This window comes from Moschus berezovskii, chromosome 12, assembly GCF_049115385.1.
Source record: "Moschus berezovskii isolate FMDL1 chromosome 12, NW_MosBer_1.0, whole genome shotgun sequence".
NCBI lineage: Eukaryota > Metazoa > Chordata > Mammalia > Artiodactyla > Moschidae > Moschus > Moschus berezovskii.
In genome coordinates, this window is record NC_142471.1 from 32009878 (window position 1) to 32028461 (window position 18584).

Sequence of the window (18584 nt, forward strand, 5' to 3'; positions counted from 1 at the left end):
GGAGATCCAACCAGTCAATCCTAAAGGAAATCAGTCCTGAATATTCACTGAATATTCAGCCAAAGCTGAAACTCCAATTCTTTGGCCACCTGATGCAAAGAACTGACTCATTTGAAAAGACCCTGATGCTGGGAAAGATGAAGGCGGGAGGAGAAGGGGACCACAGAGGATGAGATGGTTGGGTGGCATCAATGCCTCGATCAACATGAGTTTGAGTAAGCTCCGGGAGTTGGTGATGGACCGGGAAGCCTGGCATACTGCAGTCCAAGAGGTTGCAAAGAGTTCGACGCGACTGAACTGGATAGCTTTGTGCATCCTGATGATGGAGGTGTGAAGGCAAAAACAGGCATGGAGAAAATTGGGGCCCTTTCAGTTGAGGATAGGCATGAACATCCATTTGTGTGCCCACCAGGCCTGACTTCATCCAGACAGGAGGCAGCAGAGGCCCCCCTTCACTTCTAGATGCGGGGAAGGCGTGTGTGGGGAGCCGACTCCGCCAATGACTTGCAGCCTCACATTTAACATTTCACCCCACTCCAGTACTTTTGCCTGGAGAATCCCATGGACGGAGGAACCTGGTTTCAGTCCATGAGGTCGCAGAGAGTCGGACACGACTGAGCGACTTCACTTTCACTTCTGTGAGATTAGCGGATAAATTTGGGAACATCATTAGGCTCTTCTTCCCGGGGCGTATTCCTGTCAAGTAGGGTGCTACTAGCTGAGCCAGTGCTTTACTTACAGAAAAATTCAATTTCCTCCTGCTCCCCATGCAAACGGAAACTCCATCAAGTGTCCTTTCAATCTCTTAACTATCCCCCTTCCTCCATCCCCTCAAAGTTGGGGAGAGGAGTTTCCGCCCAGACGCCCCTCCTCCCTGCAGTTGGGGACAATTATGTAATCCGGATTGTGACACAGAGGAAAGTCCTAGCTCTCCACGCGCCTGGCTAACGGTTCAGATGGGGAGCTCGTGATGGGAGACCTCCCCCTTCCACTATCCTCCAGCGCGCCCCCACCAACGCGGCAGGGCTCTGGGCGTGAGATGGGGGACCTATTCCTGTTGTCTTGACCCCTCCTGAACGATAGGGTCCTGGGACGCTCGGGGGTGGGGTGCCAAGAAGCCAGGTGGTTGCCGCGCCCCCGCCGAGGGTGGCGCAGGAGCGCCGGGCACCTGTTGCGGCGCGCGGGGCGGTATCTGAGGCTCACCTGCGCGAGGCCCGGCGCAGGGCGGGCGGCGGGTCACAGCTGAGCCGAGGTTCCGACGCTCCGTCCGCGCCTCGGGCTTCCGCCGGATCAGCTGACCGCCCAGTGCGGAACTAAGCGCCGGCCGCGAGCTGCCCGCCGCCGCCGCGCTCCTGCTCGGCGCTCGGTACCGCGCGCCCGCCCCGTCGCCATGGCCGGGCTTGTGGTCAGTGGAACTCAAGTAAGTCCGCTGGGGCCACCCCGCCCCCTCCTGGGCGCGGGCGGTCTGAGGAGGGAGCTCTGGGGCGAGCGGCGGCCAGAGGTCAGACGGGTGCTCCCTGCCCCACCTCGGGGCTGCGTCTGCAGCAGCGGAGGGAGGCAGGCCTGAGGGGAGCCCACCTGGGTGGGAGGAGAGGGCGCGAGGACCCTCAGGTCGCCCGGACCCCTCCAACCCCAGCGCTCAGTGACCAGAGGCAGCCTGCGGACCTCTCCGTCAGGTGGAGTGGGCGCCTCTCACAGCCCACGGTACTTTTTCGAGCCCACAAAAAAGTTGTAATTTCTTTCTTAATCAGAAGGAAAAAAAGAACCTTGTTAAAAGAAACGTTTTAATATATTTATCTTTACACCAATGCAGTTGTAAAATAGAAATGGTAATTCTAGAGTTTTCTTTTTCTTCTTCCCGACGACGGAGGTAGGAGCGTCTGAAAGACACAGTGAGAATCACGATGCGACCGTGCAGGCGCTGGGTTGCAGGGCTTCGCTGAAGACTTGCTCCTGTTCCTAACCCTAGACCCCTTATCAAAGACCGGTAGAAGGCTACAGTGCTCCAGTTTTATTTCAGCACCTGACTTCTTTAACGGGCGTCCTTGGGGATGGCAACACTCTAGTTTCCACCTGGGGTGATAGACACCCAGCTTTACTTGCTGTCAGCCCTGTAGTGACGCTTTAGTTGTTTTTAGTCATTGCTGGAGGGTCGGACTCAACTACTGGGGAACCAGGTGCCTTTTACTTGCTTTTACTTTAGAAGCCAGGTGTCCCTTATAAACTCTGATTGAGCCGGCCCTCCTGCTCCCCTGCTTTCCCCCGATGCCCTAGAGAAATGGTTCTGAGGTTTTGCAGCTCTCCCCTTGGATTGCTTGAGGCAGGTAGTGTCAGGCACAATTAGATTTTGAGATTACTTTGGGTTCAGGGAATGTTTCTCCCTTCTTAGAGTTCAGGAGTTAGCAGGCCAGGGAGGTACTAGCCTGGGAAAGAGGTTTAAATGAAGTGTCTTATTTAGCTGGCAGGGAAAAGGGACTTTCTGGGAGTTAATAAGGCTGCAGAGGGAAGGGCTAGAGGAAAGGGCCTCTGCCCAAGCCAGGTCCCTGACCCTCAGAACCTAGGTCTCTGCATTTCAGAGCCAGGAGTCTCTGGGTGTAGCTGCTTCCAGCTTCACGGAAGACTTGACATGAGCCCACCAGCCTTCATGTGCTTCCCTTTCTCATCCTCTATTTCCAAAGCTCATTTTTTTTTCTCTTGAGCCCCTTGAATTTAGCTCATCCCAAACAGCCCAAGGGCGGTGACCTGTGAGTGAGGCATTTTGGGCCCTTGGGGACTGTTCTAAACAAATGGAGCTGCCAGGGGAAGAGCTGAGCAGGCAAGTTGGGGAAAATGCATATGTGTCGTAGGTGCCCTGTATTCTAAACCTGCAAGGTCAGTGAATCTGAGTGGTGGCTGAGGGCTTTAGGTCTTTTTAACGTTCTGCCTCTTGCAGCCATTATAGGATGTAGCAACTTGAATGTGTATCACATGGTCCTTCTCAAACTTGGGGTCCTTCTAAAGGGAGGGGGGAGGAAACCCACTTCCCATGAGCTCACACTCTTACTGTTTTTATCTCAATATTGCTTAAGCATACAATCATAAAACCAGATAAACCTTTTTTTAAGTTCATATTTAGAGAGCCATAAACCCCCCAAAAGGGATGGCTTATGTGTAAAAATGAAAACCATAACACCCATAAAATTAAAATAAACAATGAAATGGATGATGTTTTCTGAAACTCGGTCACTGCTTTCGATGCTGCTGTGGCCTGACGGCTGTGGCCCTGGGTTTTAGGAGTTGCACAAACCTGTAACACCACATGCTTGGGGATGTTGCTGTCCTTCCTCCACTTTTCTCTGTACAATGTTTCAACATGGATCTGACTCCATTTGGCCTTCTGTTGGCATGAATGCATCATTTATATTCAGCACGAAGGCCTCAGTCTTCCTTCTCCACTAGCTTAGGACAATTATAGTAATGGCATTAATACAATTGCAGACACAAATGCAGACTTGGAATTGGGATACTGAAATCTCATACCAGAGAGACATGGGAATAAAAAACCCCTTCCACAGGAATACTGGTGTGATTCACTAACTACCTAGTGGCCACTAGGTGCCAAGGACAAGGCTGTGGGCTTTAAATATGTTAACTTATTTCATTCCTGTAACATAAATAAAATGAGGATAAAATGTGACTCATGGGCTTATTTAATGAGGATTGACTAGTTAGGTATCAATAACCTCAGATATGCAGATGACACCACTGTTATGGCAGAAAGTGAAGAACTAAAGAGCCTCTTGATGAAAGTGAAAGAGGAGAGTGAAAAAGTTGGCTTAAAGCTCAACATTCAGAAAACTAAGATCATGGCATTCCGTCCCATCACTTCATGGCAAATAGGGAAATAGTGGAAACAGTGGCTGACTTTATTTTTTGGGACTCCAAAATCACTGCAGATGGTAATTGCAGCCATGAAATTCAAAGACGCTTACTCCTTGGAAGGAAAGTTATGACCAACCTAGAAAGCATATTAAAAAGCGGAGACATTACTTTGTCAACAAAGGTCTGTCTAGTCAGGGTTACGGTTTTTCCAGTGGTCATGTATGGATGTGAGAGTTGGACTATGAAGAAAGCTGAGCGCAGAAGAATTGATGCTTTTGAACTGTGGTGTTGGGGAAGACTCTTGAGAGTCCCTTGGACTGGAAGGAGATCCAACCAGTTCATCCTAAAGGAGGTCAGTCCTGGGTGTTCATTGAAAGGACTGATGTTGAAGCTGAAACTCCCAATACTTTGGCCACCTAATGTGAAGAGCTGACTCATTTGAAAAGCCCCTGATGCTGGGAAAGATTGAGGGCAGGAGAAGAAGGGGAAGACAGAGGATGAGATGGTTGGATGGCATCACCAACTCAATGGACATGGGTTTGGGTGGACTGCGGGAGTTGGTGATGGACAGGGAGGCCTGGCATGTTGCAGTTCATGGGGTCACAAAGAGTCAGACACGACTGAGCGACTGAACTGAACTGACTAATTAAGAGCCAGGTGGGAGGCTTTTAATAAATATGAGTTGTTACATTATTCTTAACGCCTTTTGGAGGTGGTTAGTGTTTAACTAGTTTATAGAAGAAGAAACAGAGTCTATAAGATTGTGACCCACCCAAGGTAATGCAACTAGTTAAGTAGCAGCACAGGGATGCCGATTCATGACCAGAGTTCTTTCTATTCATGGAGCTTCCAGTACTGCAAATCTAAAATTAAGGATGCCTCACCTCCAAGTGGGGGCAGGCATCCTGAAATAACTTCCTTTCAGTCTGACTACTGACAACACTCTCCCCATCCCAAAAATCTGTGAGCCATAGTGTCCCAACTGCAAAGAGAAACCTTCCGCGTCTTGCAGTTTGGTAATTTTCTGCAGCTTCTGCTCAGAGGAGCTGAGTGTGTGTACATGTGGAGATCCTGCCAAGATACTATTTTTCTTTCTGGTGTTCCTCTCTGTAGGGGTCTTGAACTTGATATGTTTTCATTTCCCTGATAATGGTGTCCTTTTCTATTGTAAGTACATACGGTCCAAGTCTTGGGGGGTACATATTACATACGATAGGCAAACTAAAAGTATGAAACTTTGTTCTTCATTTCACTCAAAATCAAAATAATTGGCTAAACGCAGTGCCTTCTCATTTTGGGTGGGCTCTTGCTTCGGTGGCATTTAAATCTGTTAAGCTCTACATCCCTTCTCTTGTTTGGTGAAGACGCAGACAGTTTTTGGTCTGGCTCTTCTAGTTTCCTGTTTTATGTTAGGTGGTCCCGTGTTAAGAAGTCTCCTGACATCCTGAGATGTAATGTCTTCCACGCAGGAGCACTTCTTAAATAAGTCTCTCCTCTCATTATGAGTGTTGTTTGCCATGCCTGGCAGTGACTGCTTGCTGCTTTTAAGCCTTTTCCAGCCAATTTGAACCCTTCAGTATGGTTGACTTAACTCGCATCTCAAAAAGTTTCCCGTTTACTGTGAGGGTGGTCCACACATATACATGGCTTATCAAGTTGGTGTTCTTAGTAAATTTTGGAGACTTGGTCTTCATCTCTGTGAAATAGGAGCAAGTTGTGCTTTGTTTAGTTCTCCTGGGATACCGTAATGTTGTTGTTTAGTCTCTCAGTTATTTCCAACTCTTCTGCGACCCCATGGATTGTAGCCTGCCAGGCTCCTCGGATTTCCCAGGCAAGAATACTGGTGTGGGTAGCCATTTCCTTCTCCTTGACCCAGGGATCAAACCCATGTCTCCTGCTTGGCAGGCGGATTCTTTACCGCTGAGCCACCTAGGACACTCTGTGGTGTTAAGATCTTGGAATAAAACAAGCTAATGGAAGTTTTGTCAGACATGTTGTGAGTGGTTGAATGCTTCATGGTGGTAACTCTCCCTAATGTTTGTTTGCTCTGAAGTGGAATTCTACAGAAGATAAAAGGGAGCAAATATTCCTCTTTCTGCAGGCTCTAACACTCTTCTGGGACCTTCGACATGGCATCATGAGGTAGTTCTAGATCTTTCAGCTAGCAAGACTCATTTTGAAACCAAAATATGATGATAGATAGCTGGCATTTGTTGATCAAGAATATCCACATCGTCATTGCATAGTTAAGAATTCCACAGCCTCCATGTTGGACGTCCTTACTCATGCAGAATGTGGTCCAGACTCTCATTAAGAAGGTATACTATGCAGGGCAGGCCTCTGGAGTCTTAGTTTCCTCATATAAAGCATGAGGGATTTTGACTGAGTCCCTGCTACATTTAATTCTTTGTAACCCATGAGGAAGGAACTCAGTTTCCATATTGAAAGCTCAGCCTCTCTGCTGCATATATAATGGAGGTCTTGAATGATTTTGATATGTACAAGATGGGTAAAAGGGATAGGTTTTCAGGTGAGTGCCATGGGCCTAGGGGTTAGTGTGAACATATAATGCAGAAGCAGCTGCTGATGGTGAGCAGCTGAGTGAAGTCCCTAGATTTCTCCAGTCTCTCTGGAGAATCCTTTATCTCTGCTTGGAAGCAGAACTTAATTTGTTACACGAGGAGATAGATGGCTCTTATGTAGAGAGGGGAGAGATCACCATATTGAACTTACAGCCCTTTAGTTTTTAGTCTGTATCTTCCTGAGTCAAAATTATTTTATTGGAATCACCTATTTTTTTTTTTCTGTCTTTTCTCCCCATTTTGTATCTTCCAGTAATGAAGTTACTGAAGGATAGTGAACACAGGATATTATATTGTCAGCAATTGGTCCCCATTGGATAGGAAAGGGTTGAGAGGTGACTTGAAAAGTTGAGGGTGCCAGGGTGCAGTGTGACTTGTTTTAGGTGGAGCTGTATGAAAGTGCAGTTGCATAGTTCTATGATGGTCAGAGTATTAGTAATTCATAACCTAATTTTAACCATTTTAACTTAATACTGAAGATGCAAGATGGCCACCATATTCTTATTCTCAATTAGGAATCACAACCCCTTTACCCCTACCTCCACCTGCTAGGACGTCTCTCTCTCATTCCAGGACGTCCTGTCGGTATGTGGAAGAATGAAGGTTTGCAAGGTGAAAAGGACCAAGGCTGTAGCCTTGTAATGAGCTGGAATTTCTGCTGAGCAGTTAAGGATGGGCTCCTTTTGTGGGAAAGCATCATGTATTGTGACCCACTACTGACTGGTCCCTGGTTTGTCTTACTGGTTTTGGAATTAGTTGCCAGTCCTGCCCTCATTGCTACCTGTAAAAATAGGCTTCAAAAACTCAGTGCTTGGAGCAGTGAGAAAGCCCTCTGACCTCCCCTTCAGAAATTTTGGGATCAAATTTCAGTTCAGCCTCCTAATATTTGGGCATACGCTAGGTAAATAATAATAATAAAAATAAGTAAAAGAATGCTTAAAAGAACACCTCTGCCAGCAGAATGGGGTTGATTGCCAGGGGCTCCCTGGAGGACAGAGTCTTAGAAGCCCTGGCCACACATCGTTGCCCTGTCGCCTTCGAATCGGCTCTGTTCAGAGGACGTTTTATACATGGTGGTAATAGGATGGGATTGGCGGTCTGGGGAGGTTTTCTTGTCCAGCCCTATTTGTTCCAGCACCCTGCAGGTTGAATGCTGGTAAGTGCATCTGCTGTGTCTTTTATGAGGTAATGTGCATAACAGGGTATTTGGGGGAGGGGGCGGCCAAGCAGAGGGAGCAGGAGAGCCAGAGGGGCAGCTGTTGGGAAGGCCCCTGAGTGGGAGGCTGATTTTGTGATTATATCAGCATGCTCTGACTTTGGGGTTTTTTTTTTTGGACATCTGAATCCGGCCAATTTCAGTCCAATTTCCCTTGTGCTGGGATTAGTCTCCATCATGCTAAGTGTACCAAGAAAGGGGAGCTGTTGGCAGAGTCCCTGAAGCCAAGTCCCAAAGCTGACTTGATCAGGGAAACAGCCACAAATGGGGCCTTCTTGTGTGCGGAGCGCATGTTTCAAGTTGCGGAAGCAATCATCAGATCAGTGACGCAGGGTTGTGAGCAGCTGGGTGACTTCCGTTGGCCACATTGTTTCTGTTCCATTTTAATTTCCAGGTGTCCTACATAGGCCAGGACTGCAGAGAGATTCCAGAGCACCTCGGCAGGGACTGTGGACACTTTGCAAAGAGGCTTGATCTGAGCTTTAACCTTCTGAGGTATGTAACCTTCATGAGACAGACCAGGCCTGGGAGACCCAGGCCCCATGGTGAAGGCCTGCAGATAAAAGCCAAACAGCCCAGGTCTCCAAAGGGACCCCAAAGCTGTGACTCTGCTTCACAAGGTCCTCTGGCTCCCCTCTTGCGCCCACAAAACAGTGAGTATGAGTGTCCTCTGGCTCACATGTGTCCCTACCAGGGGGCTGTCAGTGTCACTTTGTTCTTTTCCTTCCTCCCTGATGCCCATGCGTCATGTTAGAAAATTCTTGAAGAGGAAGAGAGATAGAACCAGCCGGTGAGTTGGGGGCATTTAGGGATGCTTTTGTGGATGACCCCGTTGTGCAAAGATTTGCTGAATCCCAGGCAGAGTGTTTGTGTTCTTTTTTTTCTTTGCCTTTTTATGAATTGAAACTTTAAATATTTGTGATGATGATTTCTCCCAGATGGTATTTCAAAGTAATTCCAATGCTGTTGGCATGGGGTAGGTGGGAGGAAAGCTCAAACAACTCTTCCAGAATTGGCAGAGAAGGTAAGTGTGATTGTCTATATTATTCCAATGGAGAAAACAGTTATTTCTTCCTGAAAGTTTCTGAATTGTAACTGGTTTGGGAACGTGGGGGTGGGAGCTGGGAGGTTCTTGGAAGGCAGGTATCAGTGGGATAAATGGGCAGGGATCCGGGTGCTGGCTTTTCCTAAGGAGGTGGTTCCACACAGAGCTTTTTCCTAAGTGTCCCCTTGAGAGCTGTACTATCCTTTGATGGAACAGACTGTCTCCAGGTGGAAGGAGAGATGAGGAGCTGGAGTCCCACCCCAGGGCTCCGGTACTTTATTTCCTCCACAGTGTGGAGTCTCTTCTCTCCAAGGCAGGACACTCGGGCATTACAGATTCCAGCGAAGATGGACAAAGCTTGGGGCTTTAAGGCACCAGAGGGTGGAAGGGACTTCAGGCGAAGCCAGCAGAGCTTCATGGGCTGGTGCTTAGGAGCTCATGGCTGTGCTGAGATGCATCATCTCCACAGAAGGGGCATCCAGGGAATTGTGTTGGAAGGGAATGGGCACCGTGTGCTCCCTGACTCTCAAGGGGTTTGTGGGCTTCTGAGAAGATGTGGAAATGGAAAAGTCACAGAGTAATACAGAGTGGTGAGAGGGTGCCAAATAAACTCTGACTCTGAACAAATGAAGGATGGTTTTTGGTCCCTGCCCAAGAAGGGGACAGAATACAGACTCAACTGGTGGTGCCTGAGGCATGTGTGCGCCTTAAACAGCTCCCCAGAGTAGGCTTGGGCAGAGGGTTCTTCCCATGTGACTGGCCTCTGGGTGTTTGGAGCTCTTGACTCAGGCAGTGGCTGCCTTGCTGCTGGGAGCCCGGATGTGGGTTTGAGGAGGCTGGGCCCTGGGAGGGGGTATGAGCAGTCACAGGTCATGGGACTGGGCTGTCAGGTCTGAGGAAACAGAGCCGTCTTTGTCACAATATGGGGCCCTGCCTCTCTGATGAGAAGGGGTTCTTGGCGCTGAGAGGCTGATCTTTAAGGATTTATCATAGGAAATGATGGGGCCTGGAGGCAGGAAAATTTTGTGAGAAGGAGGTTGGTTAAAAAAAAAGAGAGGAATTAAGACTTTTGATAACTTTTTGTTGAGAGGAGAAGAGTATTTTAAGTGTCGAGTTTGAGGAATGATCTCTTAAAAGATCTGGTCAGGAACCTGTTCTTACTTGTGCTGTGGTCAGTGTGTGAGTTGTAGCTGGGTTGGGGCAGGGATGAGCCATGGAGGGGTGAGGTCTCATGGAAGGGTTTGTATTAGAACTTGTGTAAGCTGGAAGGAGTTACAGACCCGAATGCAGAGTATCTCTGACTTGATGTGGTTGTGGTGAGCTTGACTCATCTTTGATGGTCTTATTTACCTAACTTGGGGGCAAGGGGAGGTGGCACTGTTTCTCTTGGGTGTCAGAGGAAGATGTAAGCTTATGCAGGTCCTTTGCCTTCAGTTGGATAAAAATTCAAAGATGGTTTCGATGCTTATCTAATTCCTCTTTGGGGAGAGAAAGGGAGAAGGGAAGAGAAAGATCAGGGACTTACCTACCACACAAGTGGAAATGTGATTCCTGCCAGGCTGAAGGGATCGTCATATCCAGAGGAAATACTGTGGATCCCTGTCCCACCTTTTGTAAAAGGTTTCTTCCCAGCCCTGTCTTGTCATTTCCATGGGATGTGGCGGGGAGCATATCACCCTATATTTGCTCTGCACCTGGATTTACCGTAGCTCGCGGTTCTAACTCCCTACTCTGTCTTCTGTTCTCCCTTTTGGCAGCCTATCTGGTCCCACTCTCGACACCTACTTCATCTCCCTTGAAGCTCAGTACAACATTACTGTGTATTATGCTAGTTCGAAGTGTACCGGGAGAGGTAGGATGGTAATTTTGTGTGCAGCAGGAGACACCGGGATAGCGCTGTTCTTGAAGTCTTCTGGGTACTCCCTTGCCCTGGGGAGTTTCTCCCTGGCTGTCCCTTGCATCAGGATCAGGTCTCCTGCATGTGACCAGGTGCCCCTCTTTCCCACCCACTTTCTGCTTTCTGTGTCCCTTCTTTCCAGGGCTACCCTCAGAAACACAAAATTCTTCTCACTTTGTTATGTTAGGAAGAATCACTCCCCTCCTTCTTACAGGACATCTCTGCAGGCTTCCTTTTCTCATCCAGAGAGTCATGTCAGGGTGTTGCCTTTAAATGGAGCCATAGTTGCTAATACAAATTTTGCTACTCCCATAAATCACAGAATCAGCTGCAGTCTGTGCTTTAGACTGCAGCTTGTTTTTAGGCAAGGAGTTCTGTTTATTCATTTAAAAATATTTAACAGTACACATGACACAGTCTTTAGAAGGAACAAGCCTGTAACCAGTGAAGAGAAACTCTCCCTTACATACGTGTCCTTTGCCTCCTGGTTCCCACATGCACTGGTAACTACTGGTAGTTGGTCTTTGTCATCCTCCAGAGTTAGTCCATGCATATACTAACATGAGAATTTCTTGTGGGGCCAGATTCGTATTACTTCTTGCCAAGATGTTAGTTAAAAGAGAGGCACTAGGCTTCAGTTAACCACTCACGATCAGGTCATCCATCCTTCTCTGTTGCCTTGCTGTTAATTCAAAGCCATTCACCATCATCATTGTTAATTTCGTTCATGAAAGTGATGTTTCTGCTGATTCGCTCTATGGCTACCCATTTATGCTGGAGGGGAGGGTGGTTATGGATTTATAAGCTCTGAAACATTATTTTTTCTTCCCATTACACCTCAGGGTCTTCTCTCCTGCATTAACTATGAATCCATCCCTCTCTCAATTGGGTTGTACAGTAGTAGACTGGTTACTTCTCTATGCAGAAAGTCTTGGAAATTGAGGCTGTCTTGCTTCTTTGACCCTGTCCTGGGAGGATGAAAGTCCCTGGACCCAGTATGTTCCCTGACAGGTTGGAAAGAGAAGGAAGACAAAGGTCCAAATAAAATTCCTGACTCCCTTAAAAGACTCAGACATACCTACTCTCTCAACTCAGATCTCATTCTTCCTATTATGACTGGATGAGACCCAGGTGAGCCACAAAGACAATGAACTGGGACCAGCTCTCTGGACACGATTCGCAGGGGTAGGTAGGGTCCTGCCATCTCCCCTGTAATGGCCACAGAGGGTTTGGGAAGCTTATTAGGTAACAGCCGAGAGGAGTGAAGTTGTGTCCCTGGCACTTGGATGCGTTAATGATCACATATCCATCTAGTGTTTATATCTACATGAGAATGTACTTTATTATTTGAAGACAATCTGCTAATTAGTAAAACCGTGATCAGTATAGAAATCTTGGGAAAACCAGAAAGGTATGACAGAAATCCTCTTTCTCTCAGATTTTCACTGATAATCTTACCACCCAGGAATCTCCATTGTTAACATTTTATTGCCTTGGATGTTTCATGATGCCAAATATCTTTTAAATGATGCTGTTGCTTACATTGTGTTGGAAGCATATTCCTATCTCAATAAATACTGCATTACATGTTTGAATGGTTTCTTATTTCTTCACTTCAGTTCAGTCGCTCAGTCGTGTCTGACCGTTTGTGACCCCATGGACTGCAGCACTCCAGGCTTCCCTGTCCATCACCAACTCCTGGAGCTTACTCAGACTCATGTCCGTTGAGTCGATGATGCCATCCAACCATCTCATCCGCTGTCATCCTCTTCTCCTCTCGCCTTCAATCTTTCCCAGCATTGGGGTCTTTTCCAATGAGTCAGTTCTTCGCATCGGGGTGGTCAAAAGATTGAAGCTTCAATTTCAGCATCAGTCCTTCCAATTCTTATTTCTTATTGTTGGACATTTAAATTGTTTCCAGATTTTTACTGTTATAAATCTCTCTTATAAATTGCTTTGTGATACTCACTGATGAATATCTCTGATTAGTTGTTTGGGGCAAATTCCTGGGGACGGAATAGTCAGAAGGCCTTGATACAAATGGCAAGTTTCCCCCGAGAGGTGATACCAATTTATGCTACCAGGAATATTTGAATATCCATTGTCCCAAACTCTTCCTTTAACTGTTTGTTTGTTTTTTCCTTTTGAGGTTTTCATATTTTACTTCTCTGATCAATATAGAGAATCCTCTGCCATCACCAGTGCTGGTTTCTTGATCAAGGAAAAGAGAACTTGGTAATAGTTTGTTGCTGCTTTCATTTTGCTTCTCCCTGGACTGGGTATGGACAGTATTCTCTCTGGTGGCCCGTTTCTTTCTCCCATGGGCCTTGAGTAGGTTGCCCACTGAGCTTGTGAACACAGTGGGCAGAGCAGAGTTCCCATGGCACACAATGATAAACACACCTGTGTCAGTATGACAATGAAATTGAGAGGGCTTAATTGATCTATGGAAACAGGAAGCTTACATTTTAAAAATTATTGGCAGTTGCATCTTACTTAGCATCACTCTGATAAATGTACTGGGTGGGAGAATTGCTTAGGAGATGTCTTAGGTGAGAGCTTGCTGCTTCTCTGACTTTGTCAAGGATGACAGTGATGACTGGGGAGTTGGGCAGCTCCAGTAACATTGTGACTCTGTTCTTCCCACCAGGCAGAGAGGTGGACACTGGGTGCACTGTCAGATCTTTGAGGATGAACATAACACCGCATCTATGCCTGTTTACTAACAGCTGGGCAGAACTGGGTCTATTAGCTTGCTTCCCAGTTGGGAAAATGGGCAGTGTAATGAAAAGAACCAAGGCTTTGTGGTCAGACCATCCTGTCTTGAAATCTTATGACTGTCTTTCACTAGTTGTTTAACTGCCCTTGGGCTAGTTACAAAAATGTTGAATGTGTAACTATAAAGTGGCGGTTTTGTCATTCAGTCATGTCCGAGTCTTTGCAATCTATGGACTGTAGCCGCCTGGCTCCTCTGTCCATGGAATTCTCCAGGCAAGAATACTGGAGTGGGTAGCCATTCCCTTCTCCAGGGGATCTTCCTGACCCAGGGATTGAACCTGGGTCTCCTGAACTGCAGGCAGATTATTTACTGTCTGAGTCACCAGGGAAGCCAACTGTGTATAATGTGCTTAACAGAAATAATAGGTCTTAAGCATAGCCAGGGTTAGTTCTTAAACATGGCACTAGTGAAGCTAAAAAATCCACCCTTGACTATCCATAAGGGCCATTTCACTCTCTGATAGTCATTGGGATTCCTCACAAACATTCATGATTTCCTCTTTCTGCATGTGGTATGTTTGCACACCTTTGTACCCTTTGGTATGACCAATGGGCAGAAACTTTAAGAGCCAGCACATAATTTGCAAGTTTCTCTTCTGCTTGCTATGATTGTCAGTCTTGGGTTCTGATCATAAATGGCTAGAATCCATTGCTGATCTATGTTGGACATAGATTGTAAATGAGAAATTTGTGTCATCAGACAATATTTAATACAGCATAGCCTAGCCTCTTCTAACTGGTACAGATACCTTGGTTTGCCAACTGTCTGACATTACATAGGCTACACCCGCTTCATCTTACACACATTTTTCATCATTCCCAACTAGAAGCATTCCTGTTTTCAAATTACATTAGGAATGAGTAAGGGAGAGTTCCCTGCCTAGACTCTTAGGAGAACAGCTCAAAGGGCATGTTCTGTTGGTACTGGGTCTTCATCAAACCATTTATTTGCCATCAGGGGCCTTGTTCATATTTGTTTTCAAAACCCAAATATAGTGGTCTTACTTGGGGAGCTCACTGATATTGGAGTGGGGGTGGCAACAGAACTCTTGTTGGTGAGACTTGAAAGGAAGAGATGATGATGGGAAAGTCAGGGTTTAGTAAGAGAAACTGTTAGTGAATTTCCACAATAGTTCTAGGGCCTTGATAAGCCTTGAGTGATTAAAGGAGGCAGGGTCTACATATTAGAAGCCGTGTTCTCTCTGAACTGGGCAATGCCATCAAAAGTAACCACCCTCCCGCCTTTTCTTTTTAGTTCTAAAAATATCATTGGCCAGTCTAGTGTCTCTGACTACCAGCCGAACATACAGTCAAAAGGTGAAGTGGAAAATGAGCTGGCAGGTAATACTTAATGTCTCAGTAGCAAGGCTTATGTTTCCTTGACTTACGGCAGTTTCTGAAGTGACCTTTGTGACTGTGCATGCATGCTTAGTTGCTCAGTTGTGTCCAACTCTTTGTGATCCTTAGGACTGCAGCCTGCCAGGCTCCTCTGTCCATGGGATTTTTCAGGCAAGAATACTGGAGTGGGTTGCCATATCTTCCTCCAGGGGATCTTCCCGAACCAGGGATCGAACTTGCATCTCCTGTGTCTCTTGCATTGCAGGCAGGTTGTTTACTCTCTGAGCCATCGGGAAGCCCTTTGTTTCTCTGTTATTACCAAAAACAGCTTCAAGTAAAACAGGGAGGGAGGGAAGATGGTGAAGGGAGTGGGTAGCGGGCCACTGCAAACGAGATTTATATGGTACTTTCCTGCCTCTCTCCCCCCAAAATGTCCTGACTTTGCAGATTTCTACCCATTGGCCAGAAAATGGGGGTATTGAGCCATAGAGTATAAGACCAAGCTGGGGAAGTGGTGGGCAATTGGTGAGAGTTGTCTGAGAGAACAGGGGGCTTTCCTGAGGTTCAGCTTTCTTAGAGATGGTGCTGCTCCGTGCAGCTGTGACTTGCAGTGTGGTTTAGAAAGGGCTTTCATAAACCTTGTCTCCATGTTTCCTACAGGGTTGCCTCCAGGATGAGAAATTTTTAGACATTTTAAGTGAAAGCCTTTTATTTCTCATCTTACCCGTTTAACTCCTTCAGAATCTTGGGTTTATTTTTATTTTTTTCTTAAAATTTTTTAGCCTCACGTTGTGGCATGTGGGATCTTAGTTCCGAAACCAGGGATCGAATCTGTATCCCCTACTCTGGAAGTGTGGAATCTTAACCACTGGACCAGAAACCCAGAATCTTGGGTTTCCTCTCTTTGTAAAGTTTCTCTCCCTAAGCTGTTTGGAACTCGGGCCCCAACCGCTGCTCTCCCTTCTCCCTCTGCCCTGCTCTCTGCTCTGAGGTCATCGCTGTGCATGTGGTGATGCTGCTCTGTGTTGTCAGGGTGGCTGCTGGGGGCAGTGGTGATTTGAGGGAATAGGTGGGGGGAGAGACAGGTGAGCTTAATCCTTTCAGACTCTCTACTCACTGGTCTTGCATCTTCTGAACCATGAGGTTCTATCACAGATGGGGTGAGCATTTAGTGGGTGAGGCCTGGAGTGCTCAGTATCTTGCAGGGTGTAAGACAGCTTTGGACAAAAGAGCCTTCCCTCTGCCATGCCAACTGCACTGTGTTGAGGAGGACCTTTGGGTTCTGTCAGAGAGAGCTTGGGAACGGCTCGCTTCATGAGAGAAAGCAGCCCTGTAGAAAAGTACCCAGAGGTGACTTGCTAGGTTGTGCAAAGGAGTCCAGGGACAAGGGATCAAATAAGTGATACCAGTCATCATGTTTATTTTCTTCTTAACACAGAACCAGTGTCATGGAATACTTGCCACCTGCTAAGTAAGGCTGGGCAGAACCCCTACTGGTGTCAGTTCACCAGCCTTTTACGTATGGAGCCACTGAGGCCCAGATAAAGGAAGAAATCTCCCAGAGACCACACTGATGGTTAAACGGGAGAGCTGGAATTAAATGGCTCCTGTGGTTTGAATTCAGCTTTACAGTTATTCTAGATTGCTTCTCATGATTTAAATCAGTGTTTTCTTTGAAGATGGGCAGTCATTTCCCCCCACCCCTGGAGGGGGGTTTGTTTTTTAAAATCACAAATGACCTGTTGAATTCACAGTAGCAGGATCAGAGTGGCTCCTACAGCTCCAGGCTTCTTCAAGCCTTAGAGCTCTGTCTGTTACATTTCCTTCTCTCTCCAGTTTCTCCCAAACCTTCCTGATGTACAAAGACCTTGTGAGGCCTGGGCCGGCTGGGAGTTGAGGGTTCCCAGAGACCTCATCCCTTTTATCGCCACCACTTCCCTGCCACCCTGGGTGTGCCTTAGATGGCCATGGCCACTGTCAGGGCTCAGCATTTGCCATGGCGCTGCTGTCGCAGCCTCGGGATGAAGAACCTTGAGACAGATGACTGTGTGCATGACTTTTGGTTCTGGCGGGAAAAGAAGGTGTGTGTGTGTGTGTGTGCGTGTGCGCACACGTGTGCACGTGCGCTTGGACTTGCATGCACTTGCAGGCACACACCCACCCCGTGAAAAGCCTTGTTCCTCTTGTCTCCTCAGGGGCTGCCCTGTTGGCGATTTCAGCTGTTCCCGCTCCTTTATGATGGAAGGGGAGCGACTCCGCTTTTTTGCTGGGCGGCTGTGTTCGGTTGCAGGGATGTGATAACTGCAGATGCTCCCTGGCCGAGACTTTCCCCGTAAAAGCCCTCTTCCGTCCCAGCTGCTTTCTCTTCGCCTTTGCACTCAGCCTCATCAGCGCTGCCGCACAAGGTCGCTCAGGATTTTAAACGAGGGAGAGACATACACACATGCTCAGGTTTCCTTTTAGAGTTTAAAGAAAAAGACACCTCCTTCTCCAGACCCATCATTATGGGGATCAGCTATGTGCCCCCCACCTTTGCACCACCTCCCTTAAGCTCCTCTCTGAGTTTATACAGAACCCAATTTTTCAGTCTCTTGGGTGTCTGCTTTTTCTCTGATTCTGAAGAAATGAGACGGGTAGAGCAGGGAAGACCGACAAAAGAGCTTTTTTTTTTTTTAAAACAACAAAAAACCCTGAACCATTTTTGAGATAAAGCAAGACTTACTAAAAACAATTGGAGAGGAGGGTGGGGAGAGGGGGTGTTAACCCCCGCACACGGCCTGTATTCTGCAGCTGGAGAAGTGTTTTAAGAAAATGCACCATTGTTAAAACTTTTTTTTTACCCTGATGGATTTATTTATAAGGTAGAGAAATATTTTCCCCATAATTGGGTAACTCTTAATAGTAGCAATTGCATATTTATCAGTGTGAGGGGCTGTTATTAATGTAACTGTCAGACCCAAACACATTTCTGCATTAAATCCATTTAGTATGTGCATTATTCGGGCTCGAATGTCACCGGGACATCAAAGCCCCGTAGGCATGGAGAGCTCAGTGCCCTGCTGTGGCTGAGGAACAGGCCCTTGATCAATAAATGTAACATGTTAATGCAGAGCAAATAGAATAAAAGATTTCTTTGACAAGACATGAAAAATCACCTTGTGGCAGCTGGCATGTGATGCCGTTTCTGGGGAGACACCAGCAAAGTTGATCTGACAAGTAAAGAGGAGAGATGACGGTTGTAAGGTGCTTTTGTTTCAAACTTCTTTCTTGACCTGTCAGGTTTTGAAGGCGCCTCAATGGCTCTTTTTTGTCATGTGAAAATTGTAGTCTTAGGTAGTTATGAAGCAGTTATCTCTTCTCAAATTGTGAATGCTGCTGTTTAATTGATTCACTTAGCATTTGAAACTGTCACGCATTAATAATTGCGAAATCCTGTAGATACTGCGCGAGTGTGTCATGCTTAAATGTGTAGTTATCAGAAAATTAATATCCTTAATGAACCGGTGCTTTCAAACTAACATTGCATGAAATCTCTTTTGCCCTTTCATTTGCCAAAGCCACATCCGCCAGTTTGCCGAGAATCACCTCTCGACAGCTTGGTTTCTTGATGCCCGACAAATGCCAGCTTTGCTGTGGGTACATCGCATGCTCAATGACAATAAGTATAGTAATTATACTGGAGTTAGTAATTAACATAATTGTAGTCAATTACGACAAATACAGTGCAGAGCTAAATAAATGAGAGGGGAGAAATTAGCAAGCTAATTGATTTATCTGTACTTGGCTTTCTATTACAACTGGCAGAGCTGTTTTTCTTGGGGTGGGGGGAGAGGAGGGGCAGAAATCCCCACAAGGATTGTTTACAAA

The 18584-nt window shown here is 46.7% G+C and overlaps 1 protein-coding gene and 1 pseudogene across 2 annotated transcripts in view; both read left to right on the forward strand.

The window, feature by feature from the left end:
- Window positions 1-1290: 1290 nt before the first annotated feature.
- The window catches only part of LRMDA (leucine rich melanocyte differentiation associated), a 1238587-nt gene continuing 1221293 nt past the window's right edge, over window positions 1291-18584 (forward strand). Inside the window, exons 1-2 of the mRNA XM_088842049.1 lie at window positions 1291-1420; window positions 8054-8154. Of these exons, the coding sequence (XP_088698175.1) occupies window positions 1391-1420; window positions 8054-8154 (131 nt within the window). The 5' untranslated portion in view covers window positions 1291-1390. The remainder of the gene's footprint in view (window positions 1421-8053; window positions 8155-18584) is intronic.
- Window positions 8054-18584, forward strand: part of LOC148775967 (FUN14 domain-containing protein 1 pseudogene) — a 387926-nt pseudogene continuing 377395 nt past the window's right edge. Inside the window, exon 1 of the transcript XR_016038744.1 lies at window positions 8054-8154. The product of XR_016038744.1 is annotated as an FUN14 domain-containing protein 1 pseudogene (transcript). The remainder of the gene's footprint in view (window positions 8155-18584) is intronic.